Raw genomic sequence first — 19,809 nt, 5'->3', positions numbered from 1 at the left:
CCTTTAGACAAGGCACATTGTAGTGGGCCAATCCCTTAACGATACGTTCAGAAATAGGTGAGAGCATATCAAATGTTATACCAGAATTTGGCTTGAGCAGAAGGAGTCGTGGTCTCAGGCTCATCTTAAACACAGTATGGTGCCAGCGTGGCCCCATGCGGTACATTTGCACAGTCTCAGTGATGGGGAACTACAACCCAGTATGTCTTAGTTATGTGTCCTGGCCATCAGGCTCAGATGGGAGGGATTCCGCCCTGTTCCGCGACCATTGAAAGAACGGCTCCCAAATATCCCTTGGTCGCGAGGCAGTTGGCATCAGATCCCAATATGCTCCTAGTTGTGTGTGGCCATATGCCACATCAGTCAGCCAGTCTGCAAATTTAGGTCGGGCTCTAAGCCCCCATTTCATAGCCACCTGACGTTTAGCATATAACCGTAACAAGGCATGCAGTTTTCGACTTTTGGGTTCCGTGTTTGCCACCCACCCAAGGATGCCATGGAGCGGGGAGGGAACATCCACTCTATGCAGAATTTGGTTTATGGCGACAAAGATTTCCGACCAGTAATCAAACAAAGCAGAACAGTTCCAGGCCACGTGCAGACAGGAAGCCCCTTCCTCCCTACACTTCCAGCATTTGTCATCCTCCCTGATACCCATGCGGTGGAGAGCCAGTGGGGTGCGGTAGAACCTGTGGAGAAACTTAAAGTGTATTAGTCGAAGTTTGTAGTTGGGGGAGAGTTCCAACAGCTGCCTACAACAGAATGACCATTGTTCATCAGTTAAGGGCGTCTCAAGTTCTTCATTCCACAATAACATAGACTTAGGCACCACAATTGGGGATTGCTCCTGCATGGAGTTGTACAAGCGAGACACTAGTTTCTTCCAGGATGCCCTCGCTAATATGTTTTGGAGTGCGTGTAGTTGCGGCGGTTCCTCTGGGAAGAGGCCCCACAGTGCTTTGCATGCAGACGTAAGTTTGTGATATGTGAACATGTCCCTGAAAGACAAGGGCTGGCTCTCCTCCGCAACCCGCAGATCACGGAACATGCCATCTGGGTATATATCAGCAAATGTGCGTAGTGTAGAGCCAGCAATGGATACATCTCCTCTGCTCTCATCTAGACATGGGAGCATTGGGTTCTGCTTGAGGGGGATCGCGGGCGTGTATAAGAGGGGTAGGGCCGCACGCTTTTGCAGCTCGTGCCACGTCCAGCGAAGCATGTTGGCTGAGTCAATGTCCTGTGTTGGCCTGGGAGTCTTGCAGTATAAAGCCACCCCCAGAGGCAACGGAGCCACCGAGTCTAATACTACCGCCACATGTGGCTGATAAGGCGTGGGGTAAGTCCAGAAGTGAAGATATTGGGCCTGTGCGCACAGAGCGTACAGCTGCATGTCTGGAGCTCCCATACCACCCTGCCTCAGCGGTAGTGTCAGCAATGCCCTTGAAATCCTGGCCTGACTCCCAGCCCATACCAATGATAGTAGATGCGAGCGCAAACATGTGAAAAAATGCTGTCAGTGGGATGGGTATCTTTGCAAACAGGTAGAGGAATTTGGGCAGTACGATCATTTTTGCTAATGCAATTCTACCAGCCAGAGATAGAGGGAGTTTCGTCCATATTGCCACTTTACTTTCAAGCCAGGTCACTGCTCTACCGAAATTTAGAGTCCAGAGATCCTGCAGATTACGGCTAATCTAGATGCCGAGATATTTAACCTCATTAGCTTCCCAACGCAGAGGGTAGTCAGAGTGTACTTCAGTAATATTGTCAGTTAAAGGAAACATCACTGACTTAGACCAATTTATAGAAACACCTGATAGCCCCCCCGAATTTAACAAATTCTCTCAGCAATGGATTCAATTTCTCAGCTGGGTTAAGCACATACAGAGTAACGTCATCTGCATATAGCGAGATCAGCAGGCTCCGAGTGCTGAAACCTATACCTCTGGCGGTATGATGCTGCCTGATTCTGGCCGCTAATGGCTCCATGGCGATTGCAAATAGGAGAGGGTACAACGGGCAGCCTTGCCTAGTGCCTCCTGAGATTAGAAATGGGTCCGATATCATGCCATTAACTCTCACCCTAGCCTTCGGTGAAGTGTAGAGTAAGCAAATTTGATTAATGAACAACGGGCTAAACCCATACGCTCCAGTATAGTAAACAGATATGGCCATTCAAGAGAATCAAATGCCTTTGTGACATCTAAAAATATCGCTGCTGCTTGCACATCCAGATGCAGATAATGCAATACCGAGAACACAGTTCTCAGGTTGTGCGAGGTTGCCCGGCCTGGTATGAATCCTGATTGGTCCGGGAGGGCCACCATTGGGAGTAAAGGTTGTAATCGATCTGCTATTATTTTCGCATATATTTTTACATCTACATTTATTAGTGACAATGGCCTGTAGGAATCCAGGCATTGGCTGTCTTTGTCGGGTTTTAGCAAGGTTAAGATTAGGGCTTCTCTCATAGATTCCGGAAGTATTCCCTCCTCTAGAGCCTCCGCAAACACAGCGTGTAGCCGTGGGGCAAGTTCTTCCACATAGGTTTTATAAAACGCGGCCGTGAGGCCATCAGGTTCTGGAGCTTTATTCAGCGGGAGGGCTTTGATAGTGTTAGCGATGTCTTGAATTGTTACTGGCTGGTCCATATACTTTCTATGTGCGTTATTAAACCATACTAGCGCTATGGACTCCAAATACGACTTGAGAGCATCTTGTGGTGTACCATGCGTGGACGCCTATAGATTCGTGTAGTATGTAGTGAAGGCCTGCAATATCTCACTTTGCCCCGTGATCGTGTCTCCAGTTGCGTTAGTAAGTGTGTGCACATGTGTGGGTGGTGTGGAGGTATTGATCATTCTGGCTAGGGTCCGACTGGGCCTGCCGCCCTCTCCATATCTACGAGCTTCAGCCTGTTTCCCCCAGAATTTTGGTTCGCGCCCAGCCTCCTCAGCGAAGTCCAATAGGTTCGCTTTTATTTGCGCGGCTAGGTCAGGTGTGGGATCAGCACAAAATGATTGTTCATGTGTTTTAAGCTCTCTCTCTATTACAGCCAGGGTGTTCCTAATGGCCTTCAAAACCCCTGCCCTACGCGCAATACATTGCCCCCTTATAACCACCTTAAAGGCGTCCCATAAGACTGAGCCCGTAGTAACGGATCCTTCATTGTTAGCAAAATAATCAGAAATGTCACTCCTTATTTCTTCAGTGAAGGCTGCGTCTTGAAGCGCATGAGGTGGGAGTCGCCAGGTGAATGCTCTAGTTGGGGGTCCCTGGAATTTCTAGCTCTAAAAGACAGAGGGCATGATCAGATAGTGAGCGGGCTAAGATCCCAACGCCTACTGTCCAGGTGGCCACGTCTTGTGACACCAGCCAAAAGTCCAATCTAGACCAGGCGACGTGATGAGCAGATATGCATGTGCCTGCCCTGGTATGTGCATTTCGAGACAGCTATATGTCGATAAGTGAGCCTTCGTTAATTATGTCACTCAGTGCCTGACTGGCGTGTGGATGTAGTGGTCTGGATGTGCCCTTTCTGTCTAGAGAATCACACAACACTACATTATAGTCGCCTCCCCAAATAATTGTCGGGCAGTCTAGAATTGTGATCTGCGCCCACACTTCCCTGAAAAATTCCGGATCTTCTACGTTTGGCCCATATATGGCTGCTAGCACCACACTCTTGCCAAGTAATGTTCCATGTAGCACCACATATCTGCCATCCTTGTCACAGGTCACAGCATGTTCCCTCCAGTCGATACCTTTTCGTAGAAGAACAGACACTCCTCTGGCGTAGTTCGAAAAGATAGCTGAGTATGTGAATCCCCATCTTGAGTGCCTGAGCCTGGGAGAGGATGTGGAGTTAATGTGTGTTTCTTGTAGGAAGCATATGTCTATGTGGTGTCTGAGTATGTAACTGTGTAACAACCTTGCCTTTCTGCCATCATTCAAGCCTCTTATGTTCCATGTTAGAACCTTAGTCACACCCATTTCGACATGCCTATAGTAGTGTGTGTGCCTACGGATTGACCCATGATAGAACGCTTTACATCAGGAAAAACAATCACATTAAAGTAGTACTGACATCTCGCCAAACTTCCCCTGTATCCAAACCTCCTCCCTCCCACACCAACCACCCAATTAGGTTGTGTCAATACCCCCCCCCCCCCACAACGCCAGTGGCGTTAGAACAGTGAAACTTTTGAAATGTGGGAGACACCCCTCGGGGGCGCGGCATCTCAAGCGTACACCCCTGTTTGCACAGGGTGGCTGTTTTGTTGTTGGCTGTTTCACTGACATTAGGAAATAGCCAAAATCTGGCTAAAGGGGTAGATTTCAAATGAGGTAATACGCATTTGGGACAAAATAGGGAAGCAGTTTGTAGCCCGCAGCTCTGCTATCAAGAACGACACACATCCGAACAACAAGCGTAAACTGACTATTTCAGGCGGTCATCTATAACAGTACCTGTGAGGATTGAGGCCACCCCCAAGCACAGCAATCCACGATGGCATAATGTCTTTAGTCATTATCACTCAGTCGACCTTCAGCACCCTCCTCAGTAGGAGCTCTCCTCTTGGACTTGGGCCCACACACATGTTTCGCAAATTTTAGAGCAGATCGAGCATCAAGGAAATGATGTGTGGTACCTTCGTGCACAACCCTTAATTTTGCTGGGTACGTGAGGGAGTATGGGATTTCCGCCTGGAGCAACAGTCTCTTGGCAGGCAAAAACTCTTTCCGGGCCGCTTGCACCAGAGGTGTGAAATCCGGGTAAAAAGAAATGTTATTACCTTTGTGAGTTATCTTCCCTTTCTCCCTCGCCAATCGTAATATTAAGTCCCTGTCCTGGTAGTTTAGCAGTTTCACTAGGATCGGTCTCGGCGGGGCCCCTACCGGCGGCTTTTTCCCCAGTGTTCTATGAGCTCGCTCCACAGTGAACACCGGAGATAGGCTAGGGTCAAATAAGTCATGTAGCAGTTCTGTGACGAAGACTTCCATTTTCCCCATTGCTGTGGTCTCCGGGATCCCTGTAATTAGAATATTACATCTTCGAGAGCGCGCCTCCAATTCGTCCACCTTGGCGCATAATGCTTCAATTTTCTTTTCCATACTGGTGATGTGTGTTTTAGTGTCCTGTTGAAACTCACAACATTCTGTGTGACGATTTTCAAGGCTATCGAGACGCGTTTCATGTGTTGTGACCTGTGACCGTACATTATCCAATTAGGTCGTCATCGCATCCAATTTTGCGTCTATGCTCCGAAGACTTGATCTCACCTCCAGCATTAGAACAGCGACATCCATCTCAGGAGGTACCTCTTGTGATGACCCCCCTGCAGCTGCGGGGTCTGGCTCTGCCTGTTTGTTCTGTCTCCTTTGCTCAAACGTAAGCTTTGGCTGGCGGGGGTCGCCCTTGCCCATGGTCGGATACGAGGATTAGCTGTGCCCCCAACCGTCCTGCGTATTTACGAGACCGAAGCACCACCGATTTCCAGGCCTCAGTGATCATGAACGGGGCTCAGCACTGACTGGGTAGTACAGGTTAACCAGACCCTGCAGCTTTCCCCCGTTAGCGCCACCCTGTCCACGTTGGGGCCGCCAATCGGGCAGGTGTGCCAGGTCGTGTTTCTCCAGCGGGAGACGCCACGTCAGCGTGCAACGACCCCACAGCAGCAGAGAAGGCTCTCTGTGTATGAGGCGCAATCAAGGGGGCACCCGAGCTCAGGCTCCCCATCCACTACAGTCCTCTGTGATGGAGTGTAGACTATGGGTTGCATAGGGCATATGTGCCGAGTTGCAGATATCCGCGCAACACCCACGTAGAGCAGCAGTCATCCACTCCGCTCTCAAGGATCCACTCAGACTCAACAGGGCAAAGGCAGTTACCGACTATGAGGCCAAGCGGCAGCCACCACCTCAGCCCGATCAAGCTCAGCACCAGCAGTTTCCGGCCGCCAGCCTAGTGCGGTGTCCCGCTGCGGGGGTCTATCATGCCAGCATATACTCTCCCGTGTCCGCCGCGGTCCCAATTTTGCCCCTGCAGCCGGCACCAAGGGCTTAGGATGACTGGTTGGGCCGTTCTTCCGATCGCGCTGTCTGACGATTCAGTCCAAGCCAAGATGGCGGCTCACTGCACCAACGTTCTGCCCAGTAGAGTGAGTTTTATGTGCATAAGGCACTAAAGTTCACAAGGATGTCGTATAGTTATGGGGCAAAAGTAACGCTCACAGGGGCATCGACCCACCTCGACGTGCGTAAGCTTCCGGCTGTCCCTCGCCGCTTCACCTACTCGTCGGGCGGGCCTCTTCAACCCCGGCCTTGATTGGCGCAAGACACCCGGGTAGACATCCACACCTGTCGGATCGAGCTATGGGTCGCTCCCGGTCAGAGCAGCCAGAGCGTGTATCACCGGTTCCGAGCACGCCAGGGCTTCAAGAAGCGGGCCGATTTCTCCCCAGATCTTCCGATGCCGCTTTCACCAGGAATAATATGGTTTCATCACGAAACAGCCAGGATTTTGACTGGATAATTACAACAGCCGGCGGAGCTCGCTTTTTAGGCGGCCATTTCACTGCCCGGTCGGCCACGCCCCCGTTTGATCTACAGTTATTAACTACCACCCTGGCCAGGGGATTAGCGTATAATAGCCATACCCACCCAATAAACTCTCCTCCAAAACCCAGCTTCGCCAGAACCGCAAATAGATAGTTCCATTCAACCCGGTCAAACGCCATAGTGGCGTCCCAAGACACTAGGACCGCCGGCTCTTGTATCCTCGAGGAACCCCCAAGAATCCCATGCAGTCTCCGTAGGTTCAGAGCCGTGTTACGGCGCGACATAAAGCAGGACTGATCGGGGTGTATGAGGGTTGTGACCACCTTGACAAATCTGATAGCCAGCAGTTTTGCTAAGATTTTGGGCTCTGCATTAAGAAGCGAAATTGGCCTATAAGAGGAGCATTGCGTCCTGTTTTATGAATAACCACTATATTTGCCACACGCTGGTCGTATGGGAGCTGGGCTTTCTCTTTACTCTCCAGTAACATGGCACGAACATACGGGGCAAGCTTCTGAGCATTCAACTTATATAACTCTATCGGTATCCCATTAGGACCAGTCGCCTTACTGGATTTTATCCCCCTAATTGCCTGTGCCACTTCATCATCCGTGAAGGGGGAGTCTAAATAATCCTTATCCTCTTCAGATAACCCTGGCATGACAATATCTTTGATCATTTCACTGTTCTCAGCCTCTGTGAACCCTCTACCGGCGGTATATACACCCTTGTAATACGCTAAAAATGTGTCAGCCACCGCCTGTGGTTCCGTAACTATGTCTGAGTCAGTCCCCTCTACCTCAGGTACCAACCTTGACGCCCGCTCCTCGTGTTCAATCTACGCTATCAATTTACCGGCTTTGTCCCCATGTTCATATATTCTGCTCTGTATGGCATCATTTTGAGCTATTGCTCTATCCCTAGCTAAGCCTTTCTATTTATCCTGACGTAGCTTCAAATTGTGGATGTCCTCCGGTGCTGATGTTCTAGCCACCCTCTCCTCTAATCTCACCACTTCTGCCTCCATCTTAGTCACCTCAGCCTGACGTTTCCTCTTCTTCCCCGCTACCAAAGATAAGACCTCTCCTCTTGCTACTACTTTGTGCGCTTCCCAAAGGGTCTGCGCTGATTCAACAGTACCGACATTTTCCCGAAAATAGCGACCTGACATCTGAATAAACTCCTTCTTAATGGCCGGATCTTTTAGTTGCCATGCACTAATAGGAGCCACTCTGCCAACCGCCGTCTGTCTAAATGCGAGCTGTAACCATAGTGGATCCCGTACCTCCTGAACAGTGGCTGCCAACGCCGCCGGCAGCAATATATAATCTAGTCTGGACAAACTCTTGTGTGCCGCTGATATGTGGGTAACATGCGTCTGCGTGTGGTTACGTACTTGCCAACTATCTACCAGTCCCAAAGTCTCAAGGAAGGTCGAGAGCCATCTTTGCGATGGTTGAAGTACTCGCGGCAGATTTCTATCGGCCTCTCCGTCTAGTACCGCATTGAAATCACCCCCCCAATACCAAATGGCCCAGGGGCAAGGTAAGAAACACAGTACTCAGGTCTCGAAAGGTATCGGACTGTAGACCAGGCGGCAAATATATTTACAAAAAGGTGACCGCCCTCCCCCGTATTTGTCCCGACACACCCACATACCGACCCCTCTGATCCAATCATGTTGACTGTATTGCCATAGGAAAGGAATTCTTTACCAAAACTCTCACCCCTCTGGAGCCAGTTGTAAATCCGGCATGAGCAATAACTTATAGCCCCCTTTATGGAGGGCCATGTAGCGGTTACCCACAAGGTGTGTCTCTTGCAATAGTGCAACATCTGGGGCGTGCCTTCTAATAAGCTGATTAACAATCCCTCGCTTAATCCCGTCCCCCAGACCATTCACGTTCCATCTTAGCACCTTCATCCCCGATCCCTGACTAGCCTGCGTCATCGGACCCACACCACAAACCTCTGATCACCACATTCTCACCTGATGCAAAAAGAAAGGAAAAACACGCCATAAAACCACTCCTCCATCCCCTAACAAAAGGAAAAAAGAAAAAGAAAACCACTACTGTGCAACAACTTTCCAATCCCTCCTCCCTGCACCCCTGCTCGCGGCTTCCGCCAACCCCCCACTTGCAGTGTGCCTGTCGCCCCATTTCTAACTAATCAACTATCTAAAAGTAGATCTGAGGAGGAAGTCAGAACCCCGTATCCCCGCCCCCAGGATGTCATACCTTGCGCCTATTATAACTCACAATCTCAAGGAGCATACCCATAGAAATGTCTCATACGCGGCCCCTCTCGCCACAAGCCCATACATCACAAGCCACGGCAGTACTCCTCATTCCTGTGAGCCATCTCCATCTTCGCCGCTCTGTCCCCGGGGCTTCCCCCGGGGGGGGGGAGGGGGGCGGGGAGAGTCTCTCCAACCTGTCTGAACCTATTTCCGGATTGTCGAAGAACCAAACCTTTCCTTCAACCTCAACTCGTACCTTGGCAGGAAACATCATGGCATATTTCAAGCCTCTGTCTCTAAGCCGTCTCTTAACACCGAAGAAACTTTGCCACTGCCTCTGGACTGTCTGAGCAAAGTCTGGAAAAAAGGTGAGGGTGTAATTCTCGTATTTCCGAGGGCCCCCCGATCTGGAGGCCTGCAGGATAGCGTCTCGACCCCTAAAGTTGAGCACCCTCGCGATCAAGAGCTTTTTTTTTAATGACATGGTTCTCTTGTAGGGAATTTCCATTGATAGTCCTAAGCACTGAATAGTCCCGCCCACTTGCGGTAAACCCAAGCACTTTTTCATAATATATCTTCTTAAGTGTACATTTTCTTCTTTCTTTAGGAAGGCCTGCAACGTTTACGAAGGAAAACGATTATGTAGCCAAATGAAATAGGCTACAATGGCTCAATTCTTTATCTTGTTCTTAAAAAAGGGCCCGGGGGAAGTGTATGTGTATAATTTCATGATGTTTTAAGAAAACCGCATAAATCTCACAAACCCTTTTTTATGGATATGAAGGAGAGCAGGACAGTGTAGCCCCATAGGCTGTCATTGTAGAAGTTAAAAATAGAGACTGTGCCTTTTAGAACCCAGGGACCACCAGAATCCCATCATGCTCAGCAGGTGGCAGTTACTTCAGTTCTTTTTGCCAGCCCCTGCTGATCGCACCCTGGATCATTGAGCTTGGCCAATTTTGTTTTTTTTTGCCCCACATTTTCGAGTAAATCTTGTTGACAACTATTTCACTCAGCGTTTTTGGTCTCTCCTTGTCTTTTTCAATTTTTTCCTGACAAAAAATTGAAGTATTTTTGATTGAAAAATGCCTTCTCTATTTGACAAATGCCCAGCCTGTGGGAGGAAAAAGGCTAAAACAGACCCTCATGAGACTTGTATTTGCTGCCTCCCAGAGAGACAAGTTACTGAGTCTTGTAACCACTGCAGGAACCGCTCTAGCTGCACCCTGAAGGACAGGGAGACAATTCGCCTCCATGGTACAGAGGGGTGAAGAAGACAATCGACTCAGTTTGAAGATGGGACCTCAGGGTGAGGAGAGGGTCAGTCCTCTACAGAAAAACGCCATACAGACTGGTCGACATTGAGAACTCTCAACGCTACAGGAGGCAAGGAAAAAGGAGACATATTTATTCATAACCAGATTCAGAGTATTCCAGTACATACTCCACTTCTTCAAGGGTCAAACCATGTTCTCCTTCACCTGCACTAACCCCTCTTCCTCTACCTCCTCTTCGACCTCCGCCACCACCTCCTCAAACACCTCCAGTGCTTCCTACACCAGCACCAGCCACTCCCACACTGCGGGCCAGATCTCAGTCCAGATCGCGCTATCATTCAATCTGCCATCTTCATAGCCCGAGGCACTCATCTTCCAGGCGCTCTTGGCATCGTCACTATTTACAACGGTCTCAGTCTAGACATCATACCATGGATATATCTTCCACTTCTACCAGACGGTACTCTCCAAAATTACTCTCCAAAATTTTCAGATTCCCCACCTCAGAGATCTTGAAGAGGGGAACTGCAAAACTCAATCTTGCTATATCAACTTCAACTCCTACAACATCTGCAATCTTTGAGACACTTCAACACAGGTCAGCATCAAGATCATTCCTGCCACTAGTGCCAGGTCTCCTAGAACTGGCTATGGATCTTTTCTAACTCCAGCCTCGGTTAAACCAGCTCCATTGAGGCTTCAAAAGAAATATCGCCCAGAACAAGATCCTGCTTTTCTCCATATTGACCCATCTCCAGACTCCGTTATTGTGGTAGTGGCAAAAAACCTCATTGCCACTAGCCCCACTTCCACAGTGCCTCCCTATAAGGAGTGTCAAAAGTTACACTTGGTGGGTAGTAAAGTTTGCAACATTGCAGCAACCACAATTAAAGCAGCTAGTTCAACTGAACTTCTTAACGGTTATGACTGGGCACTGTGGAGTCCATACAACAGTTTGCAGAACATCTCCCTAGAGATAAACGGGAAGACTTAATGGAAATCCTAAATGAAGGATTAATAGTTTCCAACAAAATCATTAGTGCTGCAGCAGACTCTTCCGTATTAGTGGAACATGAGTTCTGCCACGGCGTCGCTCTGAGAAGGCATTCTTGGCTCTGCCTTGCATCCCTCAAAACAGAGGATATTGAATCTCTCATTCTCCAGTACTACCCTCTTCGGAAGCCACACTAATGATGAGATGGCAGAAATAAAACTGGAAATGGAGACTCTGAAGGCAGTCTGCTTAAAGAGACCCAGAAAGCAGAGGAAATATTTCAGGCTCTACAAATGCTGTTTCTATTCTCAAAGCGTTCAAACCCCTCAGAGGCAGCAGGGGTGCCAACAACACTACCAACGGACTTATCAACTTTACCAACAGAAGCAGACTAGGGGAAGATCCACCCAGCAGGAGGAGAACAATCATCAGGATCAAAACCCTGAATTACTACTCCCCCCCTCTACTGTTACCCACTCCGATGGGGGGGAAGCATTTCTCGTTATATGGCAGAGTGGCAAAACATAACACAAGATTCCTGGGTTCTGAATATTGTGCAAAATGGATATTGTCTCGGGTTCACCAGTCCTCCAGCGTCCATACCGCCGAAACCGTCTAGTTTCCAACGCCCATTGCTACGATCGAAAGTCAACATCCTTTAACAAAAGCAGGCAGTGGAACCTGTTTCTCACAAGTAATGAGGGACAGGCAGTTATTACAGATACTTTCTGGTGAAAAAGAAAGACCAAAACGATTTCAGACCCATACTTGACCTCAAAACAGCTAACAGATGGATTCTGTGAGAAAAGTTCAGGGTAATGTCTTCACATCACATCTATCCCCAATTACACTGGGGGATTGGCTCTGTTCCATCAACCTTCAAGACGCATACATTCATATTCCAATCGCCAGAAGGCATTAAAAGTTCTTGAGGTTCGTAGTGGCTAATCAAGGCGTCAACGTCTCCAGAAGCTCAGCTTCATTACAACTGGACTTGTAGTCTCCTCCAAAGGTTAGGGCTTCATGTCAACCTCAGCAAGTCAACGTTCATTTCAGTTCAAACCTTACGTTATCTGGGAGCCTCTATCGACCTATTGCAGGCAAAAGTGTGCTCTTCATTGGAGAGATGCTTATCGATCCTTCAGAAGTGTCATTTTCTCATGAAAGTCTCATCTAACGGTGGGAACACTATTGTTTCTTCTCGGCGCAATGGCCTCCTACATCTTCCTCACATCACTTGCCCGTCCACACATGCAACCTCTGCAGGAATGTTTCGAGGACCAGTGTAACCAACTGATCGACAATTGGAAAGACAGGATAAAACTATCCCTTCATGCGAAGCTGTCCCTGAAATGCTGGTGCTCCCCAGCCAACCTGCTTCAATGTATGCCATTTCATCAGGAGATTTCTCCTCAAACAATAGTGACAAATGCATTACTACTGGGATGGGAAACCCACACGGTTCACCTCCAAATTCAGGGCAAATGGTCACAGCGAGAGATGACATATCACTCTCCTCTAACTACGCGCAGTCCATCTGGCGCTGATGGCGTTTTGCCCATCATTCAGAACCCAGTCCCTGCTCGTTCAGAAGGACAGTACAATCACCATGTACTGCCTCAACAAGCTGGGAGAAAAGAGGTCCAGGCCCTTGTCACACATGGCCCAAACAGTCTGGAAATGGCTCATGGCCGGGTATCTGACTATCACGGCAACTCACCTTCTAGGTGACTAAAATGCTCAGGTAGACTCTTTCAGCAGAGTTCTGCAAGAAAACCACAAGCTTGTCTTATAAAACAACGTCATATAAAACATTTTCAAACTGTGGGGCACTCCAGCCATTGACTTGTTTGCCACCACAAAAAAAAATCAAAGCTTAGCCTCCAGGTACTTCCAGTCCGGGACACTGGGGAATCCCCCATGGATTAACTGATCTAGCAAATTATTCCTTACTTACTACATTTGGCAAAATCTGGTTTGCAATTCTCTTCTATAAAGGTTGACTTGGCAGCTCTTAATCCTCACAGAAAATGTCCTTCACAAATCCCTTTTTTTCAAAATACCTGTGATCAAGGGTTTTAAAGATTGGTTGAAGAAGTCTTCCCTCCCACTAGTCGTCCTTCACCTCCCTGGGACCTCAATGTAGTCCTTCACAGCTTATGCAGGACCCTTTTGAGCCCATCCACAAGGTATCTCTACAACATCTGTCATAGAAAACTGATATCCTCGTGGTGATCACATCAGCCTGCAGGGTTAGTGAGATCTAAGCATTATGCTCTCATGAACCATACAGTTTTTCACTCTAGCAAAGTGGTTATGAGAACTCACCCGAAAGTGCTCCCTGAGGTTATTTTGGATTTTCTGTTATTCAGACCATATCATTACCAACATTCTCTCAGAATCCCTCTACTCCAGCTGAAAGATCTCTTCATTCTCTAGAAGACATGTGACATCCTGCTATATTGCTGCTATATTCAGGAATATCTGTATGCCAGATATTTGCAAAGCAACCATGTGAAGATCTGTTCATACATTTATCAAGCACTATTGCCTAGACCCTGATGCTAGAGCAGACGCTCAAGTAGAACAGGCCTCCCTCAGAAATCTATTTGCTTAAATGTCTACCTTAGTTCATCCTCTGTCTTCTCCACTGCTCTTAGTAGGGATGGGCTTGCTACTCTATTCAGTGCTCATGACTATCAATAGAAATTCCCTACGAGAGAAGGAATAGTTTCTTACCAGTAACTCCTGTTTTCTTGTTGTGAAATTTCCAGTATAGTCCGAGACAACCCTCCCTCCTCCCTGATAAAGTGAACAGAGGTAACCATGGGATAAAAATATTATCATGCATCGCCTCAAAAAGAACTGAAGCAACTGCCACCTACTGAGCATGAGGGAATACTGGTGGTCCCTAGGTTCTTAAAGGCACAGTCTCTATTTTAAACTCCTATAGTGACAGCCTATGGGGCATCACTGTTTTGCTCTCCTTCATCTCTATCAAACAAGGGTTTGTGAAAGAGAGTTATGCCATATTCTTAAAACATCATGAAATTATACACATATATTTTCTCCTGGCCTCTTTTTTGAGTAAAAGATAAAGAATTGAGCCATTGTGGCGTATTCCTATATGCTGCATAATCATTTTCCTTCTTAAGGGACTATGCAGGCCACTCTGAAGCAAGGCGGAAATCTACACTTGAAGAGATAGATTATGAAAAAGTGCTTCAGGGTCCCCACACATGTGCAGGACTACTTAGTGTTCATGAGTATAATGGAAATTTCCTACGAGAGAACAGGAGTTACAGGTAAGAAACTATTCCTTATCCTTAAAACCAACCCCAAGTTCCTGCCTAAGATAATCTCCCTTTCTCATTTTTATCCAAATATTGCGTTCCCAGACTCCGTCTCCCAGCTTGACTCAGTAGCAGAGAAAGCATTTCACACACTTAACGTCAAGTATGCTCTTATATATTGCATAGACAACCAAGTCCTTCTGTAAAACACAACAGCTTTGTTTCCTTTGTGCATCTTCATAAAGGTCATCCCGTAGCTAAGGCAGGTATAGCCAGGTGGATCGGTAATTTTATCCAGACTGGTTACCTTGAAGCCGAAGGGACCCTACCTGCCCTTCTCAGGCCTCACTGCAATCTCAAACAGGGCACTACTATGGTCTTTCTTGGGAATATACCCATTGCTGACATCTCTAAAACTACCATGTAGTCAACTCCACACACCTTCACAAAGCATTACTGTGTGGCTATTCTTGTTAGGCAGCAGTCTAGAGTGGGTCAAACTGTCCAAATGACTCGGTTTCAAACTTCTGCACCCGCCACATACTTCCCACCACTTAGGCGAGTACTGCCTGACAGTCTATGCAGAGCATATGTATGTACACTACAGCCACACATGCTACGAACTGATTGTAAGGATCTGTTCATTGCATGTAGTGCTGTAGTTTCGCATTGTGCCTACCCAGAAGCCATATATCTTCAACTCCCATGATTATTTTCTACTCATGGTCATCATACTATCCTGTTCACTGCTCCATACCTACTCTCACCTGTCGGGCGGAAAAATAATCTGTAGTCGGTGCCCTTGCACTTTCACCACCAGAGGACAAGTCACAGAGAACTTGTGGCTCTAAAGACTTATTCAAAGAAAAACAAGTTGTAACAGTCTGAGCCCAACACTTGATGGTAGGAGTATACAAAGCATGTAAATATACAGCACACATGCAACAAACAGATACTTATAGGGTAAGTAACATAATCCTTTCTCCTCATCAAAGGGAACGTGTGCTTCATTCTCGTTTTCTATTTGATATCATTTGGATCTGCTTCTAGAAAACAACAATTTTTTTGATAGCCACTTATCGGTAGCTACATGGTTTTGTGGTGCAAATCAGATGTACATATAGATATGGAGTAAACATCAACCATTTCATGAAATATATCTGGAAAGAAAATATAGCGTATGGAATGTTTATAAAAGCAATGCATTATTGGTTTCATATTCCTTTTAGGTGGGTGAGATGACAAAAATGTATTGGTCAAAGTTTTTTTTATTCATATAGTGGGTTTGTAAGTAAGCTTGACTCGTATTTCTTTCTTTCATAAGGAGCCTGTACAAGTAAAGAAAACATGAAGCAAGAAGACACCAAATTGCTCCTGAAAACTGGCAAAGACATATCAAAGACCGAGGACAAATGATAAAAGAACTGTATTTTGTACTATTAAACACTCGTTATCAGCTTTATGCTGTTCCTGTGTAACCAGAGAGCACAGGTGTTCCAGATGTATATTTTAAAACTGAATTTACAAACATTTGTTTTTTCAAATGCTTTTATGAATGTCTGATTAAATGTCCGAATGTTACTGTCTTTGTTTTGCTCAGAAGCAGCTTTCAATCTAGCACCTTAAGGATTTTTTTTTATCTTGCGTGTTTTTGTTTCTAAGGAGGGAACAAAGTGAATGATTGAAAATGAGTTTATTTGTTGCTGGAGAGAGGTTGTGTTTTGATACTTGAGGAGAATGTGAACAGGAGGTGATCGATGTCAGATTAATATATTGCAGTGAAAAAAATCAAGTTAGTATTTGTCAATGGTGCTTTTCATCCTGTTTACATAGACCTATTTCTGCAATATATTGTCATGGGTACAATATTGAAACTTTTCAGCTTGATAAATGTATTTTCAAGAGAAAGTTTGAAGGACTGTATGTGTTAAGAATTTTTCACAGCGTGTCCAATTCTTTAAGTATCTAAACGTGTGTGTTTTTTTTTAAAAGAAGCAACGCTGACTTCATCTACTAAATGGGGCAGATTTGCAAGGAGCAGTTTTCCTTGTCGTTATCAGACTGGTTTTAAATTTGAGATCTAACCTATCAACAGTAATCTCTTAGTTCCACACTTTACAGTGTTAATTCTGACTACCTGTAAGTTATCAATGTTTCCTCTAGGAGGGCATTTTTAATTTGACTTTCAGAGTAAAAGAGATGTTGTTGCCTGGTGTGCACCTGTCTGAAAAACATTCTACATCCCCACGCCACAACCAGTTGAGTCAGTGTATTTGTATTACTAAACTTTCCGACCTGTTGAACTTTAATATGTAACCTCCGTTAGCCTGCTGCACATTATAGCATCCGTGAGCAAGAAAGAGTCGTCATTTAATTTGAAGAGGTTAGAAGCGTGGAAATGAAAATACAAGTGACTATAAATTGTACTGTTTTGGTTAAATGCTAGTGCATGAACTTAATTGAACACTGTAAATATTTTGATAAATGGGACACTAGCAGGAAGGGCACCGTAGAAGGTCCGAAATCTGCTACATGTGTAAGATGTTAAATAATTTTATGAGCACACGCATTCAAGAAAATGTGGGTTTCACAAACAGTTGAGCATGCTCCATTTCCCCATCCGTTATGATCAGGATCTTGGCTATGATTTAAACGCCTTGATTTATGTGCATTTTTCTGGATTGTGTATGCAGATACATGTGCCATGCATTCTGTTTTTTGTGGGATCTGAACAACAGTAGCAAAATCAGTGAATAGATAACAATTCACCTGTTAACCCACTGAATATGGGTTGTCAGATGTATATGTTTCTACGACCATGCCCGTTCCAATTATTTATTTTTGGAAGTATGGACAGGTTTCAGTGCTGTTTAACGAAATGGCATTTAACTAATGGAAGAATAGACGACTTTTTCTTATGTTATTATTTTCTGTTTGTTTTATTGGGGTGGATGATCATCTTTTAAACTACAGTGGATCTGCCCACTGTATTTATTTGATGTCTCCTGATTACTCTTGGGGAATTCTGATCTGCATAATGCAATAAGAACAAAAACATATGCTTGCCACCCACCAACAATGAATAAATACTTAATAACATTGATAATTGCCTGTACTCGTTCATATAAAATGAGTTCATAGGACTTTGTTATGCATGTGTTTGTGTATATGTGTCATAGTGGGAAGTAAGCAAAGAGTATGGCTTGCCTGCAAGAGCTGAGTACTCAATAGGTCTTTTGGGGCAACAACTTCACTGCAAGGCTTTGGAAAGCTGTAGCACCCTGCCCTTTCTTCTGAACTGCCCTGTTTTTCCCCTCCAGTATGTTTGACAGTCATTTGATACTATTGGAAATTAACCATGATATTTTTGAACTTGCCACATCAGATCTCTGCTCTGATTTCGTGGGGCAGCCAAGGTTTTTCCCTAAATGGATACTTCCCTCTCAACCCAGACTGTGCAGGACTGGGGATGGCAGCAATAAAATTATAGTGCTTTTTAGGTCGAGCCTTGGCAGCGCATGCGCTGCTCTGTGAGACATGCTGTATTGAGGTAGGGACATGACGTTCCACCCACTTTGGCTTGTGTCATTGTCCACTGTAAACTGTGGCTGTTTATTAGTCAGAAGACTGAGTAGTCCATCCTTAGTACGGCCTTGTCTCATTTTGTAACCTCCCATGGCAACACCCCCTGTTACGTGTGTTGTTTCTCAGTAGGCTTTAATTAGAGCCTCCAGACACTATTTTCTGAAATAGCGTTGTCCTGGCTGCTGTTGCAGGCAGGACACGCTCTCTACTAACCCTTTTTAAACAAGCATTGGAAATGCAATAGGTCTCGGATTTATTTGAGTTTGAGCTAATGACATTATAAATGGCAATGTCTTTTCGCCATGTGTTATGGAGTGTATACATGTGGTGTGTAGTGGAATTATGTGGGTTGGATTGGAATTGTAGCAATGGTGGCATGCTGCGCTTTAGAGGAATATGTTTAAAAGTAAAGTGCGCCATACTGCGATTGCTACAATAGTTAATTGTGGATGCGTTAACAATTGATGTGTACACTGATGGCTGGTGGTGTGTGCGCCTGTAGAAATTGTGCACTGATAGCTGGTGTTGTGTGTGCCTGTAGAAATTGTGCACTGATGGCTGGTGGTGTGTGTCTCTGGTGGAAGCGTGCACTGCTGGCTGGAGGTGTGTGTGCCTGGTGGAAGCGTGCACTGACTGCTTGTGGTGTGTGTGCGCCTGGTGAAAGTGTGCACAGACGGCTGGTGGTGTGTGTGTCCGGTGAAAGCGTGCACTGACTTATGGTGTCTGTGTCTTGTTAAAGTGTGCACCCACGGTGTGGTTGCGTGTGTGGTGGTGAGTGTGTGGGGGTGAGTGTGTGGTGGTGAGTGTGCGGTGGTGAGTGTGCGGTGGTGTGTGTGTGTGGTCTTATGCGTGTGATGTTATGTGTGTGGTGGACTTAGTTCGAGTTTTCGTACCCTGCACACACACACTGCCCCTGCACACTCAGACTGCTCACCCTGCACACTCACACACTGCTCACCCTGCACACTCACACACTGCTCACCCTGCACACTCACACACTGCTCACACTGCACACTCACAGACTGCTCACTCTGCACACTCTCACACTGCTCACCCTACACACTCTCACACTGCTCACCCTACACACTCTCATACTGCTCACCCTGCACACTCACACACTGCTCACCCTGCACACTCACACACTGCTCACCCTGCACTCTCACACACTGCCCCTACACACTCTCACACTGCTCACCCTACACACTCTCACACTGCTCACCCTACACACTCGCACACTGCTCACCCTGCACACTCACACAATGCTCACCCTGCACACTCACACGATGCTCACCCTGCACACTCACACAATGCTCACCCTGCACACTCACACAATTTTCACCCTGCACACTCACACAATGCTCACCCTGCACACTCACACAATGTTCACCCTGCACACTCACACAATGTTCACCCTGCACACTCACACAATTTTCACCCTGCACACTCACACAATGTTCACCCTGCACACTCACACACTGCTCACCCTGCACACTCACACACTGCTCACCCTGCACACTCACACACTGCTCACCCTGCACACTCACACACTGCTCACCCTGCACACACACACTGCTCACCCTGCACACTCACACACTGCTCACCCTGCACACTCACACACTGCTCACCCTGCACACTCACACAATTTTCACCCTGCACACTCACACAATGTTCACCCTGCACACTCACACAATGTTCACCCTGCACACTCACACAATGTTCACCCTGCACACTCACACAATTTTCACCCTGCACACTCACACAATGTTCACCCTGCACACTCACACACTGCTCACCCTACACACTCTCATACTGCTCACCCTGCACACTCACACACTGCTCACCCTGCACACTCAC

The 19,809-nt window shown here is 46.7% G+C and overlaps 1 protein-coding gene across 2 annotated transcripts in view; it reads left to right on the top strand.

Annotated features, from left to right (window-relative positions):
- The window catches only part of ATXN3 (ataxin 3), a 356,331-nt gene extending 338,855 nt beyond the window's left edge, over positions 1-17,476 (top strand). Inside the window, exon 11 of one of the 2 annotated variants that reach the window (XM_078660070.1) lies at positions 15,695-17,476. In XM_078660070.1, the coding sequence (XP_078516196.1) occupies positions 15,695-15,786 (92 nt within the window). In that variant the 3' untranslated portion in view covers positions 15,787-17,476. The remainder of the gene's footprint in view (positions 1-15,694) is intronic. The other variant, XM_078660071.1, reaches the window with a different exon arrangement.
- The last annotated feature ends 2,333 nt before the right edge of the window (positions 17,477-19,809 follow it).

The sequence above is a fragment of the Lissotriton helveticus genome, chromosome 9 (genome assembly GCF_964261635.1).
Source record: "Lissotriton helveticus chromosome 9, aLisHel1.1, whole genome shotgun sequence".
NCBI lineage: Eukaryota > Metazoa > Chordata > Amphibia > Caudata > Salamandridae > Lissotriton > Lissotriton helveticus.
This window is presented reverse-complemented; position numbering and strand designations above follow the sequence as displayed.